General features: G+C 37.0%; 1 protein-coding gene across 1 annotated transcript; it reads right to left on the bottom strand.

Annotated features, from left to right (window-relative positions):
• Nucleotides 1-8,026: 8,026 nt before the first annotated feature.
• LOC144976570 (uncharacterized) lies at nt 8,027-11,967 on the bottom strand. The gene is made up of 3 exons (XM_078920863.1): nt 11,139-11,967; nt 10,734-11,094; nt 8,027-10,550 (listed from the first exon to the last, which is right to left on the bottom strand). Exons 1-3 carry the CDS (start codon nt 11,965-11,967, stop codon nt 8,027-8,029), a joined length of 3,714 nt encoding a protein of 1,237 aa, XP_078776989.1.
• Between the last annotated feature and the right edge of the window lie 972 nt (nt 11,968-12,939).

Below are 12,939 nucleotides of genomic sequence, written 5' to 3'. Positions count from 1 at the left end.
GCACAAAAATGAGTTCACCAAAAATTGCACCCGATGACCTTTCAAGGGCCATAACTCCTGTAAATGATACTTGAAAAAACTGTAACACCCGGATTAATTTGTGTTATATGTCCCTGAAGCATGCCTGAATTGTGCTAGTGCAAAATCCCTCTTGTTTATTCATCCTGAAGGGAAACAAGTACACTGTAATAGATTTTTTTTTCAAATTATAGAGAAAATGGCTATCAAAGATTTAAAAACGCTATATGGCTTTGTAAAATATTTTATGATATGAGGCAAAAAATGAGAAATGACAATAAAATTCCACTATTTATTGCATTTGAAGCAATTTTAGGGTGATAAACAATCATTTTATGCACAAAAATGAGTTCACCAAAATTGCACCCGATGACCTTTCAAGGGCCATAACTCCTGTAAATGATACTTGAAAAAACTGTAACACCCGGATTAATTTGTGTTATATGTCCCTGAAGCATGCCTGAATTGTGCTAGTGCAAAATCCCTCTTGTTTATTCATCCTGAAGGGAAACAAGTACACTGTAATAGATTTTTTTTCAAATTATAGAGAAAATGGCTATCAAAGATTTAAAAACGCTATATGGCTTTGTAAAATATTTTATGATATGAGGCAAAAAATGAGAAATTACAATAAAATTCCATTATTGATTGTATGTGAAACAATTTTAAGGTGCTAAACAACCATTTTATGCACAAAAACGATTTCACAAAAAATTGCACCTAATGACCTTTCAAGGGCCGTAACTCTCGTAAATGACACTTGAAAAAACGGTAACACCCGGATTAATACTCAAGATATATTGCTGTTTCAGAAAAACCATGTGGCGAAAACTCCCCCAGGGGGGGGAGGGTTTCGCCCACTGGCCCATGCACTATTAGTAGATATTGTACTATATAAAATCTCAAGTTTTAATGGTAATAACTGGATTTATAGAGAAAAAAATATGAGATTCTGGTTTATTATAGAAACTTTTCAATTTTTGTACAGAGCAATATCCACTAAAGGTGCTCACAGCGCTTTACAAGGGGTCCCTGGCCAACAGCAACACTTAGCATGAAGGATATGACATGACGCCTGTTAGGCGATATTGCAATTGTTTCGGACAGAGAAAACAACGCTGTAAACGGCCAGGTACTCGTTTTGCACCTGAGTACGGTGAGAGAATGTGAATAAAGAGACTCAACTATACGCCGAGCAAGGCTCGAACCCAAGACCTTTCGATCCGAAAGCGAGTGTCATACCTTAATGCCACATAGCCGCACAAAGTACTACAAGAAACGTAGGTAGAACTTAGGCAGAAAGACATCAGAGAACAACAAACCCGTCACCAGCGATTTCTTCGGCCCTTCGCTTCTCACACTCTAAAAGGGTGGACCGACGTGCACTTATTTGCAGGTCTGATAACCCAATTCCTTATGGGCCCGTTGTTGTTAAATGGAAATCTCATAAAATGACGGAACATATTGTCCATTACGACAATGTTAAACTAAGCCCATAGGTGGGTTTGAATGTCAGACCTGTATATATGTAGACGTCGGGAAGGACCACACTTAGGTCATGAGTCCGGGATGACTTTCTATCTTTTTTATTTCTTGTTGTACGAACAGCGGGATTTAAACCCAAACTCGCTCAATCTAGACCATGTTCTTATTTATTGTGCACTTTTTCTTGAACTGACAAAAACGATCATCTATTATAATATAATAATAGTAATAATAATAATAATAATAATAATAATAATAATAATAATAATAATAATAATAATAATAATAATAATAATAATAATAATAATAGTAATAATGATAATAATAATAATAACAATAATAATAATAATAATAATAATAATAATAATAATAATAATAATAATAATAATAATAATAATAATAATAATAATAATAATTATTATTATTATTATTATTATTATTATTATTATTATTATTATTATTATTATTATTATTATTATTGTCATTATTATCATTATTATCATTATTATTATTACTATTATTACTATTATTATTATTATTATTATATTATTATTATTATTATTATTATTATTATCATTATTATTATTTATTATTATTATTATTATTATTATTATTATTATTATCATCATCATCATCATCATCATCATCATCATCATCATCATCATCATTATTATTATAATAGTCGATGTTTATTAATCAGAATATTGCTTTGTTCATTTTCTCCAATAAAAAAATCCCTTACAAATTTATGAGTTTTAGATGGAACCTGTTTTTAATGTCATGATCAGAGATTTAATTAAGCATCATTATTCGGGATCGCATTCTGGCCTCCAGTTGTAAACAACAACATGATTTGGCAAACCCCCCCCCCCCCAAAAAAAAAAAAAAAAAAAAAAAAAACAAACAGGAAAAAATCAAAATCAAAAATAAAATAAAATCAAAGATTAAAAAAAAACATACAAAGAATACATACCATATCAAAACAAAATAAAACAAACAAATAAGACAAAACATTATAAAACAAACAAACCAACATCAGCGAAAGACAATAGGTTAACGTGCTTTGAAATATTATATTGTGTATGTATATAATATACAGGTCTGATACCCGAACCCATTTATGGGCCTATCTAGTTTAACATTGTTGTAATGGACAATATTTTGCGTCATTTGTTTATTTATTTATTTTTTTTTTTGAGATTTCCATTTATAACAACAATTGACTCTATAAGGAATTGGGTTATCAGACCTGCAAATAAGTATACGTCTATTGGTAAATTACTTTTTTTTGTTTCGCTACCTCCCCCCCCCCCCCCGCCCCCACCTTCCTCACCTTTTATAAATGAGACTTGTTCGGCGGTTTATTTTTATTTCACTTTTTCTTTATTTCTATTTCATATCGAGCTCTATTTATTTTTGTTTTCATGTGTGGCTATGTGGTCTTGTGGTATGACATTCGCTTTTGGATCGGAAGTTCGTGAGTTCGAGTCCCAGTCTGTTCATAGTTGAGTCCTTGGGAAAAAATGTCTTCACTCCCATTCTCTCATCGTGCTCAATGAGCACCTCCCTCCCCGTTAACATAGTCGTGTCTGTCAGAAATTTTTTTTTACTGATATCGCCTAACAGGCGTCATGACTCATCCTACATGTTAAGAGTTGCTGTAGGCCAGGGACCTCTTGTAAATCGCTTTGATTAGGAAGTGCCAGAAGACAATTGAGAATTAAAATTTGGAAGGGGGGGGGGTGGAACCAAAGAACCTGACTGGTGCGACAACTCCGCTTGACCAGGGAGAGCGTGGCTCTACTGTTGAGCTATCCACCAATCCAGTTCAAAACAACAACATGCCCAGCGCCTGCTCCACTCACTTTTCTAATTCCAATAAGTGGAGATTGCTAATAAAAGCTCGATATTTAGGAAGAAGTAAAATAATCATAATCGACTAATCGATAAAAGCTCGATATATTAAAAAAAAAAAAATCGCTTAGTCGATTCCATGAAACAAAATGCGTTTTTAATTTAATATGCTATCTGCTTAATACGATGGCATTTGAAACCATCGCCATTACGATTTGTATTCGATGCGATTGAAGTGAATGCGTCATTATGGAATCATTACTCTGTCATTAATGGAGAATGGTGTGAAATCCAATTAACGATTCAAAATTAATTGGTGTCTGTTTTGTTTCAGAGACATGATTTAAAATGTGATATTATGATTATGATTATTATTAGGGATTGGAATAGAAAATAATCAAGCTAATTACTGATTGAATATGGGTTAATTTTGATGTTATAATTGCTATTGTGGTTGTTATTATTATTGTTGTTTTTGTTATTATTATTATCGTTATCATAATCATCATCGTGCGTCATCATCATCATCATCATCATCATCATTGTCATCATCATCATCATCATCATCATCATCATCATCATCATCATCATCATCACCATCATCATCATCATCATCATCATCATCGTCGTCGTCGTCGTCATCATCATCATCATCATCATCATCATCATCATCAGCATCATCACCATCATCATCATCATCATCATCGTCGTCGTCGTCATCATCATCATCATCATCAGCATCATCACCATCATCACCATCATCATCATCATCATCATCATCGTCATCATCATCATCATCATCGTCGTCATCATCATCATCATCATCATCATCATCATCATCATCATCATCATCATCGTCATCATCATACGTGTACAAATGTATAATCAAATATCTATACGAGTGTATCTGAACATAAGTGGGGATATGTGGTCTTGTCTTATCACATTCACCTTCAGATCCAGCGTTCGAATCCCGCCCTGACGGCGCTCAGTTGAATCTTTGGAAATGACTTTTTACTCATATTCGACTCTCACCGTACTCATGTTACAAATAAATAGGTACCTGACTGTTAACAGCGCTGTCTCTGTCGGTAAAAATGTAATATCGCCTAACATGCGTCATGTCTCGTCCTACATGTTAAATGTTGCTGTTGACCAGAAATGACCCCTTCTAAAGCGCTTTGAGCACGTTTAGTGGAAATTGCGCTATCTACACTAAAACGCCATTAAAAAATAATATAGACATGGTAAAAGTCGTGCTATTGCTTTTAAATATTTATTATTTTTTTCTCTTTAAACCTTTGGAATTTAAAACCATGTCTCGATAGATAAAGGGTTAAATTTGACAGCTCGGACGGACCACTCACTCAACGGGTTGATTAACCCTTTCAGACTGCTTTAAATTGGAACAGTTGGAGATATGGAACTCGAAACGATGCCATTATTACAACCAAGAGACACTTACTGCATTTGGAATAGAACCTAAGACCCCCCTGCGGCCACACGGAAATCCTGGAAATCAAAGGACTTTAACAGGTTTCTACGGAGATTAAAAATAGAACATCAAAGAGAGTAGAAGAGGGTAAGCCTTCTGAAGAAGGAGTCATGCTGGTCAGCCAAACGGAAGAAAAAATGATTTTTAAAAAAATGAGCTTTATATAGCGCAATATTCACTAAATGTGCTCAAACGCAATATTGTATTGTTATAAATGTGTAACCAAATGACAAATTGCCACTTTTTTGGGACAATAATGATATATTATTATTATTATTATTATTATTATTATTATTATTATTATTATTATTATTATTATTATTATTATTATTATTATTATTATTATTATTATTATTATATTATTATTATTATTATTATTATTATTATTATTTACAGGGGTTCCCTGGTCAACAGCAGCATTTAACATGTAGGATGGGACATGCCGCCTGTTAGGCGATATTACAATATTTCGGACAAAGACAACGCTGTTAACGGCCAGGTACTCATTTTACACCTGAGTACGGTGAGAGAATGTGAGTAGAGAGCCTTTTCCAAGGACACAACTATGCGCCGAGCGCGAGGCTCGAACCCAGGACCTTCCGATCCGAAAGCGAGTGGCATACCACAAGACCACATAGCCGCACAGGAAGGAGAAATTATTCTAAGAAGCAACAGGTTGTGAACCTCATGGAGTCCAAGAAGAAAAATGCGACCCATCGTCTCAAAACGGTATTATGTCGGAACGAACCAGATACTTGACTGTAGAAGTCAAAACCTGAGTGTACCTTTAATAAAGTTTGCAGATGACACCGCTCTTCAAGGCCTCATAACAAATGGCAACGAAGTGGCTTATAGGCAAGAAATTGATAGATTTGTGTCTTGGTGTAATGCCCACCACCTTGAGCTTAACATAAGCAAGACAAGGAGCTAGTGATTGACTTTAGGAGAGTGAAGGAACCGATAGAACCGTTAAAATTAAAGGACCAATTCGTCCAGCGAGTTCCTCACTACAAATACCTTGGTGTAACGATTGATGACAGGCTCAAGTGGGATGAACACTTGAAAATAATTAGGCATAAGATGTGCAGACGTACATATCTTTTATCAAAACTCTCTCAGTTTAGAATAGATAAAACCCTCTGCACATTATTTTATAGAGCAGTAATCGAAAGTGTTTTGTCATTTTGTATAACAGCTTGGGGAGGCAATTGCTTAGCAGTGGAAAGGAACAAAATAAATTCAAATATTAAAAATCCATTAAACGCTATATAAATGATGTTGACGATGTAGATCTTTTATACGAGAAATTTTGTATAAATAAAATAACTAAAATATTAAATGACCAGTATCATCCACTAAGACCATCAATTATTATGTCAGAAAGAAGTGGTCGCCCTTTCTCTATTTCAACGAAAACAGAGAGACACCGAAAATCTTTTCTGCCGTCCAGTATTAGGCTTTATAACAACAAGCAATAATCATTTTATATAATTATTTCTCATTTTCACTTTTTAAAAACATAAATATTAATTTATTAATTTATTTGTTTTGCAATCTTTTCAATTTTCAATTTATAGTGACAGTTTTAACTATTTTACAGTGTTGAAATTATTCATATTATAAAGCGCAGCTCTGGTTATAGAGCTGCTCCTTTTTTATATATATACATCCTATTTCCATTGTATTTTTATCTTATGTGTAAATTATAACACGTCTGTACAAAAAATTTCCTTTTTGGGATGCAATAAAGTATTATTATTATTATTATTATTATTATTATTATTATTATTATTATTATTATTATTATTATTATTATTATTATTATTATTATTATTATTATTATTATTATTATTATACTTAAAAGCCGAATTAAATGTCAAACTGGTCAAAAATATAAATTGTTGGCATTAGCCCCTATAATATGATATTCATTCTCCTCAGTAAAACATACAAACTCAATGTTAGTCAATAAACTGAACTGAGTCTCCAAAGATACTTTTAAACACTTTATTTACAGGCAAGATTGATTACAAATAAAACATGATGCTTCCTCTTTGACAGTCACCAAAGAAAACCCAACCTCTCTCCGTAGTCATCGTTCTCTAGATTACTTCCGTTCAAAATACACAACAAATTGCGGGCTTTTTGGTATCTGTGAAAATTGCCCGATAGTTCCCGCTCTTTGTTGCAATAAAGAAAATGGGGTAAGAAAATATACAACATTCTCCCCACCTTGGATAATGATGAATAACATGAAATATCCAACTGTCAAAATAATGTCAAACCGCAAAACCGTACTACAAACATAATTCCAATGGTGGAGTAGAGAAGAGAGGGAAACAAAAATAAAAAAGGTGACCAGAGTACTACTGGTACAATTTAAACCTTATCGTAAATCTGAACATATATGCAAAATCGCGTAAAAAATGCAAAAAAAAATCCAAACTAAAATGATGCAAGGAATTAAAATAATTTCAACTGAAAAACTATAAAATGCAATCAAACCCCCATAAAAAAGGATAGCAACGCGGCAATAACCCATCTTCAGGAAATGCCCACTCGTTTTGATCAACTCATTATGTATTAGTATTAGTCGTATGCATAAAGCCGCCACTACTGACAACAATAATAAACCATCTTAGCTATTTGGGAGAGCAAAATTATACCATCAATATACATTAGAATAAACATAGCAAACAAGTCTTTATATATAAGACTACTAATCGAAACACAATACAACTGAATATATGGAAATAATAGGATGATACAATACGTCTAGAGGCTAAAAATACATTTAGGCTTCACGATGCGCCCTGCTCTTGTTCGAACTCCATAATTTTCCTGTCCAACACTAACTCCTACTTCTTTAGGAAGGTTCGAACCATCACTACTTTCTGGTCGCTGTGAATCAGCCTCGGTATCATCACTCATAGACCCTCTGCCTTCTATTTCAAGAAGATGCAGTCTTTGTATTGGTCTAATAAACGACCCTTTCTTTGTTTTCACTTCTACTGGTCTTATAAGCTTGTCTTTACTTGGAATTAGCTTTATCACTCTACCAAGTGGCCAATACAATTTTGAACAATTGTCTTCTCTGATGATAACATCGTTCAGTTTCAGACTCCCCTTTGCTTTTGCCATAGGAGCATGAGGTAACTCTCTGATATAACTCTGTCACCAAATAGACCAAAATTTCTCTAACTCTTCTGACCTCGATGCTGCCATTTGGCGCAAGTCATTTGCCGTTACACTCTCAGGGCTAAGTTTCGAACCCATGGCGGCCATGTTTCCACCAATAAGAAAGTGATTAGGAGTGAGAGCTTCCCAGCTATCTAGCGTGTCCCCGACAAATGTTAGTGGACGACTGTTGACACACATTTCTATTTCACATAACAGTGTGATAAGTTCTGATTTTGTAAGGCATCTGGTACTGATACTTTTCTTTAAACTGGACTTAACAGAACGGACAAGGCGTTCCCAAATTCCTCCAACCCATGGGCTTCTAGGTTTGATAAACTTCCATTTGGGACTTTTATCACCATATTCTTCTGCCAATTTTCTTGACGCTGACTGAAAAGTTTTAGTTTTATCACTCATAACAGTCACTGGCATACGTCTTCTTGACACAAATCGTTTGAATGCCATCATGAACTGTTCAACTGTTAAACTGTCCACAAGCTCCAAATGAATGGCCCTTGTTACACCACATGTAAACAAACAAATGTAGTGCTTTTTCCCAACAAAGTCTGCGGTAAATATAGGCCCGGCAAAGTCTACCCTTGTTACAGAAAAGGGTTCAGATCTGCTAATTCTCTTCTTGGGGAGAGGAGCAATTGGCTGTTGGCATGGTAAAGAGTCATATCTAGAGCACCTGGCACACTGCCTTTTTACTTTTCTTGCTAATGTTCTCAACCCGATTATCCAGAACTCGTTCCGGATAGAAGATATCATGTGTGGAACACCTGCGTGCTTCGATTCTAAATGCTCACGACTTGTCAATAACTCTGAAACATGACATTTCGGCAAAATAATTGGGTGTTTGCACTCAAATGACGCTGAAGCAAACTGAAGTCGTCCTTGCAACCTCAAGAGACCATCTTCATCAATGAAAGGATTCAATTTAAGCAACGGAGACCCCTTAGCCACCCTGTTCCCCAATTGAACTTGTCTCACTTCTTCAGAAAAATACTGAGCTTGAACTGTTCTCAAAAGCACCTTCTTCCCTTCAACTATCTCTTCAACCTTGAGACACTCTGAGTATTCTCTATCTGCGCGTGCTTTCTGACGGCAATTACTGATAAATCTTAGCACCCACGCTACTACTCTGACAGACTTTGAGAAGCCTCCCCACCGTTCAAACGGTAGCAGAGGCACTGCACTAAGGGTGTTGCTTTGTAGTGTCATCTCTTGGCACTCTGAGGAACATATCATGTTGACTTCCGCTTCATCTTGGATTTTCTCTTCTTGACTTTCCTTCTCTAAAAAATCTGTTGGCCCATTTATCCACTCAGACGAATGCATCAAGGTATTTGCTGTCACTCCTCGTGTTCCCAAATCAGCAGGATTTTCTGATCCCTTGCAATGCTGCCAATTTGAGGGGGAAGTAAGTTGTTGGATTTCAGAAACTCTATTTGCAATGAATGTTTTCCACTTTGAGGAATCACTGCGTATCCAGTGTAGAGCAATCATCGAGTCTGTCCAGCATCTGTAATTTGTTTCCTCTGGCAGTTGTAATGCTTTCATTACAAAACGAAGGAGACGGGCTCCCAACAGACAACCCAACAATTCTAAACGAGGCAAGGTGACCTGTTTTACTGGTGCCACTCGTGACTTGGACATAACCAATGTCATCCTCTGTCGTCCATCTTCTTCCTTCACACTTGAATACACAGCTGTACAATACCCCTTTTCACTCGCATCACAAAAGCAATGCATTTCTAAACTCTTCTTGTTGATCCAGGTGCACAACACCAAACACCTTGGTACTGCCCATGTCGACAATATGGACAATTCATGCATCCATGCTGAAAACCGTTTTTCTAGGCTGTCTGGGATTTCTTCGTCCCATTCCACTCCCAATTTCCAGAGTTCTTGGAAGACAATCTTTGCTGTTATAGTGAAAGGACTGAGGAAGCCCAGCGGATCAAAAATTCTGGACATCAAACTCAAAACTAACCGTTTGGTTACCACAACATCTGTTGGAAAGGGATAACCCATAAATTCAAAAACATCAGCCGTCGGATTCCACTTCAATCCCAAAATTTTGGTTGTGTCACTCTGTGGCATGACTCCATCTCTGAAATCTTTTTGAACTCTTTCTTTTACTGCCAAACTGTTAGAATTCCATTTGCACAGCTGCATGTTTGCTTCTGACATGATTTTGGATGCTGTCTTCTGCATCTCACATGCCTGGTCAATGTCATCTGCTCCAGTGAGAAGATCATCCATGTAGAAGTTATCTTTCATCTCTTCCAGAATCCTTGACTTCTCATACTTGTTGAGATGGTGTCTGACTGTTGCAATCAACAAAAATGGTGATGAGGTACATCCAAAGATCACTCGTGCACAGCGCATCACTCTCATGTTTTGGCCTTCCTTCAAAAGAAACCTCTGTACGTCTTGGTCTTCCTTTTTCAATCTAATTTGAAGAAATGCCTTCTTGATATCTGCTGTCAGGGCTACCGGCCATCTTCGAAATCTAAGGAGGACATCGGCCAAATTGGGTAACAGATTGGGACCGGCATGAACGCAATCATTCAATGATATTCCATTCGATCCACGGCATGGGGCGTCAAACACAGGTCTGACCTTGGTCGTGACGCTCTCTTCTTTGATTACTGGAAAGTGAGGTATGTAATAAACTGGTCTGTTTTCTGGCTACATTTCGTCCAAGGGAACCTCATGTATCACTCCTTCCTTTTCAAGAGCTTTGAATACATCAGCATATCTGGTGTCATCACCCAGCTTCCTGTCAAGTTTTTCAACTCTACTTTTTGCAGATTGAAAATTGTTCTGTAACTCTGACTTCATGACCCCGTCCTTCCATGGCAATGCAACTTCATACCTCTGATCTACAAACTTTACACTGTTCCTAAATTCTTCCCATACGGGGTTCCCTACTTCTGCATTGACCCCGTGGTTCGAATCATCCAAGATCCCAATTGCCTCAAGCTCCCAGAATTTCTTCACTGTACTATCACTTACACAACCCAGTGTCAAAATTGTGAATGGGAGTTTTTGCCCTTTACTTCAGGGGAATGCCATGATCCAGAAAGGATCCACTTACCGAAAATGGTCTCTTGAGCCACAAGTCCAATCTCACTGTTTATTACCTTACCTGGTATTATTAACTCCCAATAATTATCAAGTCCAATCAAAACATCCACTCTCATTCTCTGACCCTTGTCATACTCATCTTCCCATTCCAAATCTGAGCCCACCTGAGACTTAAACTGAGCAAGACAATCAAGATTCACCCCTGGCCTGTATAATGTGCCACAAATTTTACCAATTTCTGTCAAACAGACTTTCGACTGCTTACCCTTCAGACCCTGAAATGAAACTTCATAAACATTTCTTTCTCTTTTTTCTGATGGTCTGCCCCCACCAAAGGTGAAACATGATGTCTCCTCCTTACCAATAAATTTGGGTTTTAAACTCTTCACACAGGAGGATGAGATGTAACTTTTATCAGCAGCGCTGTCAAACAAAACAAAAACGTCAACATCATTGACTTTCACTTTGCAGCTTTGCATGACAGTCTGTCTTCCTGTAAACTCAGACTTGGCGTAAATCACGCAGTTGCCTGACCCCCCATTTTCATTTGCACTGTCTTCAGCTCTGTTTGTGTTTTGTTTGGCAGCACTCTGATTTTGGTAACAAAACACCTTATGGTGACCTTTATGGCAAATCGAACATTTGAATCTACAATTCTTAGCCAAATGTGAAGGCCGGAAACACTTGAAACAAAGATTACTGTTCTTTGTTTTCTCTCTAATTTTTTCAGTGTCCATTTCCGCCAGCTGTGGACATTTATCACTGTAATGGCTGTCCCTTTTACCACAGAAAACACAAACACAAGCACGATTCTGATTGTCTCTTTTTTCACTTGTCATCAAAGCAGACGCAGTGTTCTTCCTTTTCTCTTACGCCACTGCCACCCTTGCTTTTTCGTGTGTTGGTGGCAAATCGAAATGTTGGGAACGTTCCCGTCTTTGAATTTCGCCGTGGAGAAAATCCATCAAAAAGAGTAAGTCCGACTCTCGTTTGTCGCTCGTTCGGGCCCATTCCATACGAAAGTCACTTGGCAGTCGACTCAATATCAGGGGTGTCAAAATGACCCCATACTGTTCCCCTGAAATTCCAAAGTTCTCTAAACTCCGAATGTGTGACTGAACTAGGTTATAAAAAGTCCACATATTTTTCACATTCCTTACGTTGACCTCAGTTGCCAGAAGTTTTTGAATATGGTCGAAAACTATTTTTTCTTTTCTATCGTAACGTTGTCGAAGAATTTCAAGTGCGTGACGATAATTTTCTCCGGTCAAACTTAGTCCTTTGATACACGAAAGGGCTTCTCCCGACAACAGTGATTGCAGATACGAAAACTTGGTGATATCAGGTAGCGTCGCTTCATCAATAAGCGCTCGAAACGAATCAAAGAATGAAGGCCACTCAGTGTAATCCCCCGAAAAACCTGCCAGTTGTATTTTTGGCAAGTTTGCTGCACTAGGATTAAAACGCCCTGATCCATTGTCCTGCGTTTCACTATTGTTAGCGTTCACACTGCGCTCCGGTTCCATGGAGGTCTGAATCTCAACTAGTTTCATTTCTGCAGCCGCCTTAGCCGATCTGCACTCAAGTAGGAATAAATGTTCATTTTCAATGTCACGCTGCAAGTCCTCTTCACAAAGGAACAACAGTTCGAGTTCTTCTTGCACTGATGTTAACTTATCTTGTCGTCTTTTAAAATCTGCCAATGCGTCGGCCAATTCAGCTGAAGAAACGTCGAATCTGGCAACAAGCTGTTTTAGATTCAGAATCTCACGTGAAAGCCATCCTTTCGTCGCAGACCTGCGTTTTTTCGC

The sequence above is a fragment of the Berghia stephanieae genome, chromosome 7, assembly GCF_034508935.2.
Source record: "Berghia stephanieae isolate SIO BIC M18660-M18661 chromosome 7, UCSD_Bste_1.3, whole genome shotgun sequence".
NCBI lineage: Eukaryota > Metazoa > Mollusca > Gastropoda > Nudibranchia > Aeolidiidae > Berghia > Berghia stephanieae.
The sequence above is the reverse complement of the archived record's forward strand: the minus strand, read 5'-3'. Positions and strand labels throughout refer to the sequence as shown.